The 16911-nt window shown below is 53.5% G+C and overlaps 1 protein-coding gene across 8 annotated transcripts in view; it reads right to left on the reverse strand.

Annotated features, from left to right (window-relative positions):
• The window catches only part of oplah (5-oxoprolinase, ATP-hydrolysing), a 64482-nt gene that overhangs the window by 24258 nt on the left and 23313 nt on the right, over nucleotides 1-16911 (reverse strand). For all 8 annotated transcript variants that reach the window (XR_011593411.1, XM_070881901.1, XM_070881900.1 and 5 more), the window contains 8 exons: nucleotides 14052-14338; nucleotides 12690-12802; nucleotides 12231-12401; nucleotides 9801-9944; nucleotides 8389-8527; nucleotides 5838-5950; nucleotides 3476-3627; nucleotides 1666-1826 (listed from right to left, as the gene is read on the reverse strand). Coding sequence is in view for 7 of the 8 variants with exons in the window: in XM_070881901.1 (XP_070738002.1) it covers nucleotides 1666-1826; nucleotides 3476-3627; nucleotides 5838-5950; nucleotides 8389-8527; nucleotides 9801-9944; nucleotides 12231-12401; nucleotides 12690-12802; nucleotides 14052-14338 (1280 nt within the window). In the remaining variant the exon portion in view is untranslated. The remainder of the gene's footprint in view (nucleotides 1-1665; nucleotides 1827-3475; nucleotides 3628-5837; nucleotides 5951-8388; nucleotides 8528-9800; nucleotides 9945-12230; nucleotides 12402-12689; nucleotides 12803-14051; nucleotides 14339-16911) is intronic.

Genomic DNA, 16911 nt, shown 5'->3' on the forward strand with positions numbered 1-16911 from the left:
CTCCGCAGTGGTGGGAGCAGGAGGCGCAAATGAGGCAAGTTTCGCCCCCCGCCCCCGCCGGAAGGAATCTGAACCCTGGCCCTCTCCCGCTGAGCCTTGGCTCAGGCCCTCAACAGTGCGAACCTTTAACCAGCCTCGCCGGGTCCTGTTCCTATCGCGGTTTGACCACAGGTGCACCCATACTCACCTGCACCGCGCTGTTACCAACTGCGTATCCCCAGACCTCAGCCTCAATTCCCTGCCTCATCGTTGTAGGTGGTACAGGACAAGTGGAGAATCCTGGGCTTTATAAACAGAGAGAGAGAGTGCGAGAGCGAGGAATTTAGGCTAAACTTTTATAAAACACTGGTTAGGCCTCAGTATCGTGCTCAATTCAGGGCAGCACACTTCAGGGCGGGTGGTCAGGCATGGGGAGGTTGCAGGGATTTACTACAACGGTACCAGGGATGAGGGACGTCAGTTATGTCAGAGACTGCAGAAGCTGGGGTTGTTCTCCTGGGAGCAGAGAAGGTTGAGGGGCGATTTGATAGAGGTGTTCAAAATTCTATGGGGTTTTGATAGAGTAAATGGGAAACGGTTTCCAGTGATAGGAGAGTTGGCAACCAGAGGGAACAGATTTAAGGCAATTGGCAAATGAACCAAAAGGGAGACGGAGGTGTTTCTTTACACGGCGCGTTGCTGTGATCTGGAACGCGCTGCCTGAAAGGGCGGTGGGAGCAGATTCAATATTAACGTTCAAAAGGGAATCAGATAAATACTTGGAAAAGGAAAATATTTGTCGGGCAATGGGGAAACGCGGTGCAGTGGCACTAATTGGATCGCTGTGCCAAAAATTCAGCACAGACACGACAGGCCGCAGGGCCTCCTTCTGTCCTGTGTGATACAGCGATTGCGGACTATTTTGGGGAAAGGGAGTGTGAATCTACAGGATGGGCAGGTGGGAAACAGAGGCACATTGGAGATTGCTGGAGCCTCCCACTAAACCAGATCCGATCTCTCCATTCCTACTCTTGACTGTTGCTGGTGGTCACCATATCCGATTCCCCCCTGCCTCACCTTCACACTCCGACTCCCCGCCGGAGAGCCGACTAAAGCCACCCAATCCTGTGAAGGAGGAGAGCCGAGTGTGACGCTTTCATCGCCTGTCTCCCCCGCGACCCCCTCTCCCCCCAGCGACCCCCTCTTCCCCCCCCCCCCGCGACATCCTCTCCCCCCCCCGCGACCTCCTCTTTCCCCCCCTCCCCCGCAACCCCCTCTCCCCCCCCCCCCCGCGACCCCCTCTTTCCCCCCCCCCCCCCCGCGGCCCTCTCTCCCCCCCCCCCCCCCCGCAACCCACATACACACGTCCCTCCAATCCCACGATTAGAGACGGGAGCATGAAGCCTTCACTATCTCTCCCCTGATCCTACAAGCGAAGGAATTATACAATCATAGAACGGTTACAGCGCAGGAGGCCATTCAGCCCGTCGCGGCTCTCTGCAAGAGCACTTCAGCTAGTCCCACTCCCCCGCCCTTTCCCCGGGGACGAGAGCGTGACGGGTTTGCTGCCTCCTCTCCCACCCAGCCCCGCGACCTCCACTCCTCCAGCCATTCATGACGCGGTCGCTCCACGCCCTCAGCCCCAGCTGGGATACAGATTGAGTCCTCGGTGAACTCTGACCTTACCTGGAACTGCACGGTTTCCTGCATGGCGCCGAGGTGCACAGGGATGTGTGGTGCGTTGGAGACCAGCCCGCCCGCGGGCCCGAACAGCGCGCACGAGAAGTCCAGCCGCTCCTTGATGTTGGTGGAGATGGCGGTTCGCTGCAGGATACGACCCATCTGCTCTGTGGAGAAAGAGCACGGCGAGGGGGGGGGGGGGGCTTAACCGTCTGACCCATGGGATGGAGGGGATTTAACGCAACAGTGCAGCACTCCCTCACTACTGCCCCCTCCGACAATGCGGAGCTCCCTCAGAACTGCCCCTCCGACAGTGCGGAGTTCCCTCAGTACTGCCCCTCCGACAGTGCAGCGCTCCCTCAGTACTGCACTTGGGAGTATCTGCCTGGGTTATATTGCTTGGGTTCTGCCAGAATTACCCTGGGAATTGGATGGAACTCATGAAATTCAGGGCTAGTGTATTTACAATGCAGAGACGGTGTGTTCATTCAGCAACCTAACATGTGACCTCTACTTGCCACGGTGGGAGAATCCTTTGTTTCCTTTCTCAGTGAGCTCTGCCCCTCCCCGCCCCATCCTGCATCCTATAAGACCCTCACACAAGGGCAATGGGGATAGAAACCTAGAAACAGAAAATAGGTGCAGGAGTAGGCCATTCAATAAGATCATGGCTGATCATTCACCTCAGTACCCCTTTTCTGCTTTCTCTCCATACCCCTTGATCCCTTTAGCCGTAAGGGCCACATCTAACTCACTCTTGAATATATCCAATGAACTGGCATCAACAACTCTCTGCGGCAGGGAATTCCACAGGTTAACAACTGTCTGAGTGAAGAAGTTTCTCCTCATCTCAGTCCTAAATGGCTTACCCCTTATCCTTAGACTGTGTCCCCTGGTTCTGGACTTCCCCAACATCAGGAACATTCTTCCTGCATCTAACCTGTCCAGTCCCGTCAGAATTTTATATGTTTCTATGAGATCCCCTCTCATTCTTCTAAATTCCAGTGAATACAGGTCCAGTCGATCCAGTCTCTCCTCATATGTCAGTCCTGCCATCCCGGGAATCAGTCTGGTGAACCTTCGCTGCACTCCCTCAATAGCAAGAATGTCCTTCCTCAGATTATGAGACCAAAACTGAACACAATATTCCAGGTGAGGTCTCAATAAGGCCCTGTACAACTGCAGTAAGACCTCCCTGCTCCTATACTCATATCCCCTAGCTATGAAGGCCATTTGCCTTCTTCACCGCCTGCTGTACCTGCATGCCAACCTTCAGTGACTGATGTACCATGACACCCAGGTCTTGTTGCACCTCCCCTTTTCCTAATCTGCCGCCATTCAGATAATATTCTGCCTTCGTGTTTTTGTCACCAAAGTGGATAACCTCACATTTATCCACATTATACTGCATCTGCCATGCATTTGCCCACTCACCGAACCTGTCCAAGTCACCCTGCAGCCTCTTAGCATCCTCCTTACAGCTCACACCACGACCCAACTTAGTGTCATCTGCAAACTTGGAGATACTACACTCAATTCATTCGTCTAAATCATTAATGTATATTGTAAATAGCTGGGGTCCCAGCACTGATCCCTGTGGCACCCCACTAGTCACTGTCTGCCATCCCGACTCTCTGCTTCCTGTCTGACAACCAGTTCTCTATCCACGTCAGTATATTATCCCCAATACCATGTACTTTGATGGTATATATGACAATACCCTATATTACCCCAGATAAGGGCAATGGGGATATATGACTATTTCCTATATACACTGCAGCCTCTATTCCCCCCCCCCCCCCCCCGGTGTCCATACCTGCGATGCTCATGAAGCGGTGGGAGAAGATGGAGAGCTGGATTGTATCCAGTTGCGGCCCAATGGAATGTGCCTTCCCACTGCCGACGGTGATGTTGATGTCACCGTGCTGGGTGATGCTCGCGGCACAGTCTGGTTCAATCAGGATGGTGCTGGGAACAAAATGGAGGGGAACAGCTATCAACAACTTGTATTTATATAGCGCCTTTAACATAGCAATATGTACCAAGGCGTTTCACAGGAGGGTTATCGGACAAAAGCTGATACCGAGCCACAGAAAGGAAATATTCGGACCAAAACCTTGGTCCAAGAAGTAGGAGTGACTTAAAGGAGGAGAGAGGGATGGAGTGGTTCAGGGAGAGAATTCCAGATGGGGCTCAGTCGGCCGCCAACGGTAGAGCAAAGAAAGTGAAGGATGCACAAGAGGCCAGAATTGGAGTAACGTAGAGATCTTGGGGGGTGGGGGGTTGTGGGGCTGGAGGAGGTCACAGAGATAGGGAGGGGGGAGTGGGGGAGGGTTGTGGGGCTGGAGGAGGTCACAGAGATAGGGAGGGGGGAGGTTATGGGGCTGGAGGAGGTCACAGAGATAGGGAGGGGGAGGGGGGGTTGTGGGGCTGGAGGAGGTCACAGAGATAGGGGGAGGGGGGAGTGGGAAGGGGGGTTGTGGGGCTGGAGGGGGCCACAGAGATAGGGAGGGGGGAGTGGGAAGGGGGGTTGTGGGGCTGGAGGGGGCCACAGAGATAGGGAGGGGGAGGGGGGGGTTGTGGGGTTGGCGGCGGTCACAGAGATATGGGGGGAGGGGTTGTGGGGCTGGAGGAGGTCACAGAGATGCTGGGGGGGGGGGGGGGGGAGGGAGGCCATGGAGGGATTTGAACACGAGGGTGGGAGTTAAAAGTGAGGTGTTGCCGGACCGGGAGCGACTGTGGGTCAGCGAGCACAGGGAGTGATGGGCTCTCTTACAGCAAACTATCTGTAATGTTACTTCCCACACTCAACCGCAATGAGACAGAGAGACCGTGAGACAGAGAGAGTCAGAGGGAGCGAGAGTGAGAGAGAGGGGAGGTGGTGAGATTGTGAGACAAACTGACAGAGAAAGGCTGGCTTGTGTTTCTATCGCCCCTTTCACCATCTCAGGACGTCCTTTACAGCCAATGCAGTATTTTTGAAGTGTGGTCACTGTTCTAAGAAACATGGCAGCCAATGTGCACAGCAAGCTCCCACAAACAGCAATGAGATAAATGACGAGATAATCTGTTTTAGTGATGTTGGCTGAGGGATAAATACTGGCCAGGACACCGAGGATAACTCCCCTGATCTTTGAAATAGTGCTCTAGGATCTTTTACGTTCACCTGAGAGCAGACAGGGCCTCAGTTTAACATCTTATCCGAAAAACTGCCCCTCCGACAGTGCAGCGCTCCCTCAGTACTGCCCCTTCGACAGTGCAGCGCTCCCTCAGTACTGCCCCTCCGACAGTGCAGCACTCCCTCAGTACTGCCCCTCCGACAGTGCAGCGCTCCCTCAGTACTGCCCCTCCGACAGTGCAGCGCTCCCTCAGTACTGCCCCTCCGACAGTGCAGCGCTCCCTCAGTACAGCCCCTCCGACAGTGCAGCGCTCCCTCAGTACTGCCCCTCCGACAGTGCAGCGCTCCCTCAGTACTGCACCATGTCAGCCTGAATTATGTGCTCAAATCTCTGGAGTGGGACTTGAACCCATAACCTTCTGACTCTGAGCGAGACTGAGAGACAGAAGGGGATACTGAAAAAAGGAGCAAAAAGATAGAGAGACAGAACGAATGAGCGACCTACTGAGAAAGAGAGGAACTGAGACAGAGTGATAGAGAAAGTGGGATAAAGAGTTGAGAAGGAGAGGGCATGAGAGAGACAGAGAGATTGGGACAAACAAACAGAGGCCCTGATTTTAATGAAACTCACCTGGTGAGAGCAGGGCGAGTGAGAGTTATACGCCCGGTTTTGCGGCGGACTGATCTGAACCTGTCACGTTCTCAGCGGGAGAGTTAGGTTAGAATCAGGCTAGAGAGACCATTGGCACCATGACAGGAAGAGAGGGAGAATCTGAGAAAATGAAACGTGAGGGAAAGAGATAAAGCAGCAAGAGACAGAGAGAGCCAGATACAGAGAAACAAGAAACATCGATTGCTGTCCCTTTAAGAGAAGCAGAGTTATCTGTAGCTGCTCATTGCTCTTGGCTCACACACAGACACACGCGCTCGGACACACACACACAGACACACGCGCTCGGACACACACACACAGACACACGCGCTCGGACACACACACAGACACACGCGCTCGGACACACACACAGACACACAGACCCGAGATGTGACTGCAGCTCCCTACCTGTTTTTATCAATGATGATTGCGGGTCCGACAACCGAGTCATCACATGACAGCTCCTCCAGCAGGTATACAGCGGTATCCAGGTAACCATCGTCAAAGTAACACTTTACCACCTGCCGACCAATACGGAAAGAGAAGGCTTTAACCTGGAAGAGGAGACGTTGCATCATGGTTGCAAACCCTCGGTATCGACTGAATATCGGAATATCACACCGGCGCACCTCCTGATTGGGAGGGTTGTGAAAGAAGCTATTGCACGTTGGGAGACACTGTCGCACAGTCCACTCTTTGACCAGGGCTTCAGTTAAACTGCATAGAAACATAGAAAATAGGAGCAGTATACGACCATGCGGCCCTTCAAGCCTACACCGCCATTCAATATGATCATGGCTGATCCTCTATCTCAACACCATATTCCCGCTTTTTCCCCATACCCCTTGATGCCTCCTGTTTCTCGAAATCTGCAGGAATTGAAGGACTCCCGGCCCCCTTTGTCTCCTCTCCTTACGGCACTGATCCTTGCAAGGGTGGAGGTTCCACAGGTGGTGGCAGATCTCTCTATCTCCCCCGCCCCCCAGTGGCCGTCCTTTATAAAAGTGAGCTTAGATACCAGCGACCTTGAGCAGCGTTACAGCCTGGCCCTGTACTGGACTTGGGTTACGTCATATTACCCATCACCGCCTGCTCAAATCCAGGCCCTCATGGGAGGGACTCTGGGGCAGAGACATTCCCAGCGTCAGACGAACTCCCCACCCAGGGCACATAGCGATGGCCCTCCTTTCCTCTAACCATTTCTTTTTTTGGCCGTAGGTTTAACCAGCACTGGACTGGTACGTGGGCGAGAGACGAGAAGGACCAAAATGCCCCACTCGAGAACCCCGTTCAACTGGAACCACTGATCCAGCAGTCGGACACTCCCTTTCTGCTGGGTAAAGATGGTACATGTTGTCACTGGGTTAATGCATATATACAGGCGGCAATGGTGTCACTGGGTTAATGAGTATGTGCGGGTGGTCGTCAGTCATTGAGTTAATGAGTAGGTAAAGATGGTAGTCAGTGTTACTGGGTTAATGAATGGGTACAGACAACAACAAACAACTTGCATTTATATAGCGCCTCGAACTTAGTAAAACATCCCAAGTCGCTTAGTCAAGGCCAATGGGTGAGTTAATGGAACAGATAATTCGTCAGGGCCAGCAGGTTAGTGATAAGAACCAATCTTCGTCAGTGTCACATCAGGTCTACAGCACAGAAACAGGTCCTTGGGCCCAACAGGTCCGTGCCAGGGTTTATGCTCCACACCAGCCTCCTCCCATCCAATCACCATATCCTCCTATTCCTTTCTCCCTCATGTGTTTATCGAACTTCCCCTTAAATATATCTATGCTATTCGCCTCACCCACCCACTGTGGTGGCAAGTTCCACATTCTCACCACTCTCCTGAATTCCCCATTGGATTTATTAGTGACAATCTGATATTGATGGCCCCCAGTTCTGGTCTCTCCACAAGTGGAAACATCTTCTCTACGTCTACCCTATCGAACCCCTTCATAATCTGAAACACCTCGATCAGGTCAGCCTTCTCTTTCCTAGGTAGAAGAGCCCCAGCCTGTTCAACCTTTCAGTTATAACCTCTCAGTTCTGGTATCATCCTTGTGAATCTATTTAGCTCCTTTTTCAGTGCCTGTATATCCTTTTTATAATACGGAGAGCAGAACTGTGCATGGTGCTCCAAGTGTGGCCTAACCAAGGTTCTGTACAAGTTAACCAATCAGTGACTGGGAACATTGTTAGTCAGAGCCGGGACAAAGAATGATCGAAGATTCGATAGTTTGGAAAAAAGACAGGTGTTTCTGTGGCCACAGACATGATTCCAGGATGGTATGCTGCTTCTCTGGTGCCAGGGCCGCCTCCTGTGCTGTAACCATTCTATGATTCTCTGCAAGTTAATGACTGGGTTAATGAGCAGGGACCAATGTCAGTCAGTGACTGGGTTAATGAGCAGGGACCAATGTCAGTGACTGGGTTAATGAGCAGGACCAATGTCAGTGACTGGGTTAATGAGCAGGACCAATGTCAGTGACTGGGTTAATGAGCAGGGACCAATGTCAGTGACTGGGTTAATGAGCAGGACCAATGTCAGTCAGTGACTGGGTTAATGAGCAGGGACCAATGTCAGTGACTGGGTTAATGAGCAGGGACCAATGTCAGTGACTGGGTTAATGAGCAGGGACCAATGTCAGTGACTGGGTTAATGAGCAGGACCAATGTCAGTCAGTGACTGGGTTAATGAGCAGGGACCAATGTCAGTGACTGGGTTAATGAGCAGGACCAATGTCAGTGACTGGGTTAATGAGCAGGACCAATGTCAGTGACTGGGTTAATGAGCAGGGACCAATGTCAGTGACTGGGTTAATGAGCAGGACCAATGTCAGTGACTGGGTTAATGAGCAGGGACCAATGTCAGTGACTGGGTTAATGAGCAGGGACAGGTGAACAGGGCAATAGTTCCTGCTCTGTTGCCGCTGGTGATGTCAGTCAGCCCACGTACAGTTTCCACACGAGCTGCTCTCCCACTGGGCCTCATCGTCTGCTCCGATTGGACGCCAGACTTGCCACTGCCTCGCACGCGAATGTCGTCCACGATGATTGGCCGCTCCGGTATAACGAAGCCAAACTCGTTCATGTACCTGACAACAGAGCACAAAGTGCCAGGTCAGCGGAGCATCGAGGTACTGCACAAACCAGCCCCAGACCCCCACATACCCGCCCCAGACCCCCATCCCCCAGCCTAAACCCCAGCCCCAGACCCCCCCCAAACCCCATTCATACTCCCCCAAATCCCACACCCGAAACCCCCAACACCCAAATATTCAAACCCCACCCCACACCCTCAAACCCAAACCACCACACCGTCCCCGCAAGCCCCACATTCACCCGCCCCAAACCCCCAGCCCCAAACCCCCACATTATCCTCCTCACTATCAGCACCACCCCTCCCACACCCCCATAAACTACCATCACCAACCCAGCCCACATTACTGCCCACCCCACGGCCCGTGGCAGAAGGCCCAACTGTGATGGCTCTGGCCTCAGAGATTGAAGTCTGCTGCAGCTTAAAGGGCTGCAGCAACCTCCCGGAATCAAAGTACGTTGTGGGGTTACAGTCTGGGGTGCCCTATGGGATGTGGAGTTAATGATGGAGTGTAGGGTTACAGCACGGGATGCCCTGCACTTCCCCCAACAGGGGATCAATAGGGAGAGGTTACAATGCAGTGCATAGCCTGGGGTGAAGAGTCTCATGGAAGGGGCTTACAGTATATGCACCACCTTAATCTGCGCTACACAAACTGTGGGGTAATGGTCACGGTATACGATGACCATGGGGATTTAGGGTGAAGGGTCACAGTTTGGGATGTTCCACGGGGTGTCAGGGTGAAAGGTCACAGTATGCGATGACCATGGGGATTTAGGGTGATTGGTCACAGTATGCGATGACCATGGGGATTTAGGGTGATTGGTCACAGTATGCGATGACCATGGGGATTTAGGGTGTGGCGGTTTTATAAGCTCAGCACCCATCTCCATAGCGTCGAGAAAGGCGCCGGTCAGAATCTTCCAGAACAGGAATATGGTGATATGGTGCCGGGGCCGGGGGGGGGGGTTGGCAGGGGCAGTCCCAGGAAACTCCGGTCAGATGGGAATTCTATCCTGTAACCTTTCATCGAATGGCAAAGGAATGAGAATAAATTCCCCCACCATCACACCTCCCCACACTCTCCCATCTCTCTCTCCCATCTCTCTCTCCCATCTCTCTCTCCCATCTCTCTCTCCCATCTCTCTCTCCCATCTCTCTCTCCCATCTCTCTCTCCCATCTCTCCCTCACTACACCCTCCCCCCACACAGCCTCCCCCCTATCCAGAGCTGGACTCGGAACCCTGACCCTTCAGGAATTTGCCAACCTGCTGGTGAAGGCGGCCCGGAAGTCTCCGGAACGGCAGGACTCGGTGTCCTGGCGGGCTGGGTAAGCGCTGGCGGAGCACATGAGGGCACAGTCGGTGTGGTCGTATCGCAGGTGGAGGAACGCCTCTGTGTGGATCCGGGACCTGAAACACAATAACAGTGGCAGGCCATTCAGCCCCTCGAGCCTGCTCCGCCATTCAATCAGACCATGGCCGATCTGTGACCCAACTCCACAGACCTGCCTTTGGCCCATATCCCTCAATACCTTAAAAAGCTATCAATCATAGATTTAAAATTAACAATTGGCCCACCATCAATTGCTGTTTGCGGAAGAGAGTTCCAAATTCTACCACCCTTTGTGTGTAGAAGTGTTTCCTAATTTCACTCCTGAAAGGCCTGGCTCGAATTTTTTTTTGAAGAGTATGCCCCCTAGTCCTAGAGTACCCAACCAGGGGATATAGTTTCTCCCCATCTACCCCGTCAGTTCCCTTGAATATCTTTAAAACTTTGCTCAGATCACAATTCCAGGGAATACAACTGGAGTTTGTGTAATCTCGCCTCGTAATTTAACCCTTGGAGTCCAGGTATCACTCTGGTGAATCTGCACTCCCTCCAAAGCCAAGATGTCCTTTCCTCAGTGTGGTGCCCAGAACTGCTCAGTAAGTCTGGAGTCACATACAGGACAGACGTGGTCAGGATGGCTGGTTCCCTTTCCTTCCCCAACGTAACCAGATGGGTTTGTGCCACAAAGCGACAGCTTCATGGTCACTTTCACTGAAAGCAATTTATTTGTATTTCCAGCGCTCCTTCAGTACTGCCATTGGGAGTGTCAGCATGGATTTCTCTGTCAGCTCGAGTCTCTGGGGTGGGACTTGAACCCACGACCTTCTGACTCAGAGGCGAGTGTACTACCCACTGAGCCACTGCCACACAGTTCTCATGCCTGACACAAGACTCCCAAAGCAAGCGCTCCACTCGGAACTCCTTCACGGCAAACGAGCCCCAGGTGGGCAGAGGAAATGTTACAAGGACACCCTCAAAGCCTCCCTGATAAAGTGCACCATCCCCACTGACACCTGGGAGTTCCTGGCCAAAGACTGGCCCAAGTGGAGGAAGTGCATCCGGGAGGGCGCTGAGCTCCTCGAGTCTCGTCGCCGAGAGCATGCAGAAACCAAGCGCAGGCAGCGGAAGGAGCGTGCGGCAAACCAGTCCCACCCACCCCTTACTCTCAACCACTGTCTGTCCCACCTGTGACAGAGTCTGTAATTCTCGTATTGGACTGTTCAGTCATCTGAGAACTCACTTTTAGAGTGGAAGTAAGTCTTCCTGGATTTCGAGGGACTGCCTATGATGATGAGGATGGATGGAAGGGACCTAACGGCTGAAACATAGAAACATAGAAAATAGATGCAGGAGTGGGCCATTCGGCCCTTCGAGCCTGCCATTCAATAAAATAATTGTGGAGCTGTTCCAGGCACTTGATTTAAAGTTTCTACTCAAATAGTTGTAGAGCTGTTGAGTTGGGAGTGGCTTAGCCGATCATGTGATGTTTACAAGACTCAATAAAACCCCAGTCAGTTGGGTTCGGGGGAATCCACGATGAGGCAGGTGGTTGTGAGCCTAGTGGATGAACTGGTAATGTGTAGTGTGATTGTTAAACTTGTGTTAATAAACCAACTAGTTCTTAATAGCAATGTGTTAGTAATGACTCAAGAGTCTGGTTACTGTAAGCTCACTCAGGTGCAACCTGATCCATCTTTATTCCAGCCCAAGAGTGCCAGCGTGACATAGAAACATAGAAAATAAAAGCAGGAGTAGGCCATTCGGCCCTTCGAGCCTGCACCACCATTCAATAAGTTCATGGCTGATCATTCACCTCAGTACCCCTTTCCTGCTTTCTCTCCATACCCCTAGATCCCTTTAGCCGTGAGGGCCACATCTAACTCCCTCTTGAATATATCCAATCAACAACTCTCTGCGGCAGGGAATTCCACAGGTTAACAACTCTCTGAGTGAAGAAGTTTCTCCTCATCTCAGTCCTAAATGGCTTACCCCTTATCCTTAGACTGTGACCCCTGGTTCTGGACTTCCCCAACATCGGGAACATTCTTCCTGCATCTAACCTGTCCAGTCCCGTCAGAATTTTATATGTTTCTATGAGATCCTCTCTCATCCTTCTAAACTCCAGTGAATAAAGGCCCAGTTGATCCAGTCTCTCCTCATATGTCAGACCCGCCATCCCTGGAATCAGTGTATCGAGTTATTACATACATAACAGGTACAACATCCCAAGGCACTTCACAGTAGCGTTATCAAATAGAATTTGACACCGAGCCACATAAGGAGACATTCTAATTGGGGGTTTTGACTGGGCTGGTTACAGTTTATGGATCCCGTTTATCACTGTCTAACTAACAGTCGGCGGGTACCTGTGAAATCCCTGAGCAAGGAGCGCGGCCACACACTGCCTCTCCAGCACCGCGATCCGCTCATCCAGCAAGGAATACGAGGCCACTTCATACACCGCACAGCACGGCTCCTGGGCCTCATGTACCACATCCGCTAACGCCATCCCATAGGCTGACAGGATACCGCCATACCTGGGGGGAGGGAGGGGGGGAAAAAGAGCAAGAGCGAGGGGGGGAGGGGGGAAAAGAGCAAGAGCGAGGGGGGGGGGGGGGGAAGACGGGAGAGAGGGGGGGGGGGGAGGCGGAAGAGAGGGACAAAGAGAAAAAGGGATACAGAGCGAGAGAGAGAGAGAGTGAGAGAGAAAGAGAGCAAGGAGAGAACAAACGAGACAATGGTGTTAATACAGGCCAACAGCTGAGTGTTGTGCTGCCCAATGATGGGGAATGAAATCTCAGCAGAGGTTGGGATCCTGCACCTACTTGTGAATGAAGACAGTTTCCATGCCCAGAGACCGTGCGATAGCGCAGGCATGCTGCCCTCCAGCGCCTCCGAAACACGCCAGCACGTGGCGCGAGGTGTCGTGACCTTTGGCCTGTGACGGGAGAGGAGGTATCTTTTATATCAGCGAATGAAATAAATCGGTGAAATAGTGGAGAGGGCTCCCACTGCCTACAGCTGACTCAGAGCAGAACCTACACCCCAGGGAGAAAGGCCCCCTCTCCCCAGCCCTCAGCTCCTCCACTCCCTGCCCCCGTCGTCCCTCTCACTGTCCCTCTCTCCCCTCCATTTGTCCCTCCCCACCTCTACCCAGCTCTCCCTCTTCATCCCCATCGCCCCCCCCCACCCTCTCTCCATCCCCACTCCCTACCCGATCTCTCCCTGTCCCCTACCCTCTCTCCGTCTCTCCCTGTGTCACCCTGCTCCATATCTCGGTGTCCCCTCTCCCCATTCTATTCCCCTCTATCAGGGCCTCAGACTGGGTGAGTTTTCTACACGGTCCCCAATTTGCTTGGGCTGGCTCTGCCTCCAGCCTCAATGGGCAGGGTGTATTGGAGATCTTCATCAGCCCATCTATGGGGGCTCGCTGGACCAGCCCATCTATGGGGGCTCGCTGGACCAGCCCATCTATGGGGGCTGGCGGTGTCCCGGCCCATCTATAGGGACTCGCTGGACCAGCCCATTTATAGGGGCTCGCTGGACCAGTCCATCTATAGGGGCTGGCGGTGTCCCGGCCCATCTATAGGGGCTGGCAGTGTCCCGGCCCATCTATAGGGGGTCGCTGTGTTCCAGCCCATCTCGGGGAGGGGAATCTCATTTAGCAGCTAGTTCCCCGGCCAGGAGGAGTCTGTTGTGGGAGCGGGTGAATCTTGATCCACCAGCTCAGTTTGGGAAGGGGGTGGGAATTGTGTCCAACACCCCATCTCGGGGAAGGTGTCTGTACCCCTACCTGTCCCTGTACCTCTACACTGCGATATGTGCGCGCACTAGGTCCGTGCAGCAGGGCAGGTCTCCAGTTGTCCTGGTTAACCCTTGCCACTGGACCAAGATCTAGCTCTGTCAAGCCCGTGTGATGGCTGGTGTGCAACGGTCACCACACGTTAAAAAAATCTACGCACAGGTATCTTCCACCCTTCAGGGTGTAGTTCAGGACCTGGAATATTAGGTCCTTCATTGAAACACCTGTGAACTCATCCTTTTTTGGCGTGGAAGCAAGTCATCCTCGTTTCGAAGGACTGCCTATGATGATGATGTACCTCTACCCATGACTCGGCACCCCTACCCGTGTACCCATCCCCATACGCCTGCACCTACCCAAATTCCATCCAAATGACTCGAGGTACCTGAGTAAGAGCCCTGATTGGTCTGCACATTGACTCATTGGCCACCCGGACAAACCCCAGGGCAACTTCCTCCACGGTCATCTGCGATTGGCCGGAGCCCTGCTCCTCGCCTCCCTGCGATTGGCCGCGCAGGAAAGTGTTGACCTGTTGCGCGACCTTCCGGAACTCCACGAGGGCCCCGTCCCTCCACAGCGGCTGGTCCTCCGTGGCCCCGAAGATTTTGGGAAAGTAATCGGGGAGCAGTCGCCCGAGGCACAGGTTGGCGTCGGTGACGGTGAGTGGGCCTCCTGGGAAAACAACATCCGCAACATGGTCAGGTTATACTTTGACGACTCGGGAGCTCCTTCACGGCAAATGAGCCCAAGGTGGGCAGCGGAAACGTTACAAGGACACCCTCAAAGCCTCCCTGATAAAGTGCAACATCCCCACCGACACCTGGGAGCCCCTGGCCAAAGACCGCCCTAAGTGGAGGAAGTGCATCCGGGAGGGCGCTGAGCACCTCGAGTCTCATCGCCGAGAGCATGCAGAAATCAAGCACAGGCAGCGGAAGGAGCGTGCGGCAAACCTGTCCCACCCTCCCTTACCCTCAACCACTATCTGTCCCACCTGTGACTGAGTCTGTGGTTCTGATATTGGACTGTTCAGCCACCTGAGAACTCTTTTTTTTTTATATAGAGTGGAAGCAAGTCTTCCTCGATTTCGAGGGACTGGCTATGCTGACGACTTTGCATCAAATCACAGCAGGGTACTCATTACCTCCTCAGCTGCCTGGGCCCCAAGCTCTGGAATTCCCTGCCTAAACCTCTCTGCCTCTTTAGCTCTCTCTCTCCTCCTTTAAGACGCTCCTTAAAACCTACCCCATTGACCAAGCTTTTGGTCACCTGTCCCAATAGCTCCTTAATAATGCTGGGAACACTCAGATCGGGCAGCATCTGCGGAGAGAGAAACAGAGTTAACGCTTCAGGTCCATGACCTTTCGTAGGATCGCTCTGACACAGGGTCATGGACTTAAATCGTTAACTCTATCTCTCCACAGACGCTGCCTGACCTGCAGAGCGTTTCCAGCATTCTCGGTTTTTATTTCAGATTTCCAGTATGCGCAGTATTTTGCGTCTGTACTGATAACTCCTTGTGTGGCTCAGTGACTGATACGCCCTAGTGAATCGCCATGCACCATTTTTACAACAGTTCAGGATTCAGAAACTCAATATAAAAAGTGGTCAAATTTCAAAATTGAATCAGCCTGCATTTGTATCGCTCCTTTTTGCTTCTCAGGACGTTCCCAAGCACTTAATAGCAAATGATGTACTTTTTTGAAGTATAGTCACTGTTGCAATGTGGGAAACACAGCAGCCAATTTGCGCACAGCAATAGCAATGAAATACATGACCAGATAATCTGTTTTAGTGATGTTGGTTCAGGAATAAATAATGGCCCCAGGACACGGGGGAGAACTCCCCTGCTCTTCTTCGAAATAGTGCCATAAGATCTGTCACAGTTTAACCTAATCATCTCCGAAAGACAACACCTCCAACAGTGCAGCATTCCCTCAGTACTGCCCCTCCGACAGTGCGGCGCTCCCTCAGTACTGCCCCTCCGACAGTGCAGCACTCCCTCAGTATGGCACTCCCTCAGTACTGCCCCTCCGACAGTGCAGCACTCCCTCAGTACTGCCCCTCCGACAGTGCGGCGCTCCCTCAGTACGGCACTCCCTCAGTACTGCCCCTCCGACAGTGCAGCACTCCCTCAGTACAGCCCCTCCAACAGTGCAGCACTCCCTCAGTACTGCCCCTCCGACAGTGCAGCACTCCCTCAGTACTGCCCCTCCGACAGTGCGGCGCTCCCTCAGTATGGCACTCCCTCAGTACTGCCCCTCCGACAGTGCGGCACTCCCTCAGTACTGCCCCTCCGACAGTGCAGCACTCCCTCAGTACAGCCCCTCCGACAGTGCGGCGCTCCCTCAGTACGGCACTCCCTCAGTACTGCCCCTCAGACAGTGCAGCACTCCCTCAGTACTGCCCCTCCGACAGTGCAGCACTCCCTCAGTACTGCCCCTCCGACAGTGCAGCACTCCCTCAGTACTGCCCCTCCGACAGTGCAGCACTCCCTCAGTACTGCCCCTCCGACAGTGCAGCACTCCCTCAGTACTGCCCCTCCGACAGTGCAGCACTCCCTCAGTACTGCCCCTCCGACAGTGCAGCACTCCCTCAGTACTGCCCCTCCGACAGTGCAGCACTCCCTCAGTACTGCCCCTCCGACAGTGCAGCACTCCCTCAGTACTGCCCCTCCGACAGTGCAGCACTCCCTCAGTACTGCCCCTCCGACAGTGCAGCACTCCCTCAGTACAGCCCCTCCGACAGTGCGGCGCTCCCTCAGTACGGCACTCCCTCAGTACTGCCCCTCCGACAGTGCAGCACTCCCTCAGTACTGCACTGGGAGTGTCAGCCTGGATTATGTGCACTGAACTCACGACCTTCTGACTCAGAGGCGAGAGTGCTGCCCACTGAGCCACAGCAGACACACGGGTTAGAGAACAAGGTCGGGATGCGGGAGGGAGGAGGAACACCGAGGCGGGTGCCCCAGGGCTCAGAGTCATGACCACTAACGTACATCGATGACTTGGATTCACTTTGTCTGTTCCACCAAGGGTGGCATCGCCGTTGATCCCAACCCTGTCCTTGCCCACAATGAGTAATTGCCACCCGCTCACTCTTCGGCAGATGCCGATCGGGAAATTCTGGCCTTTCGTTAGCTGTGGGGCTGGTTCTGAGGTTCAAACGTAACTGCCAATGTCAGCTGACCCCGAGCTGACCTGGGACTCTACTCACAGAATCAGACAGCACAGATGGAGGCCATTCAG

Source organism: Pristiophorus japonicus, chromosome 5 (assembly GCF_044704955.1).
Source record: "Pristiophorus japonicus isolate sPriJap1 chromosome 5, sPriJap1.hap1, whole genome shotgun sequence".
In the NCBI taxonomy this organism is placed as follows: Eukaryota; Metazoa; Chordata; class Chondrichthyes; family Pristiophoridae; genus Pristiophorus; species Pristiophorus japonicus.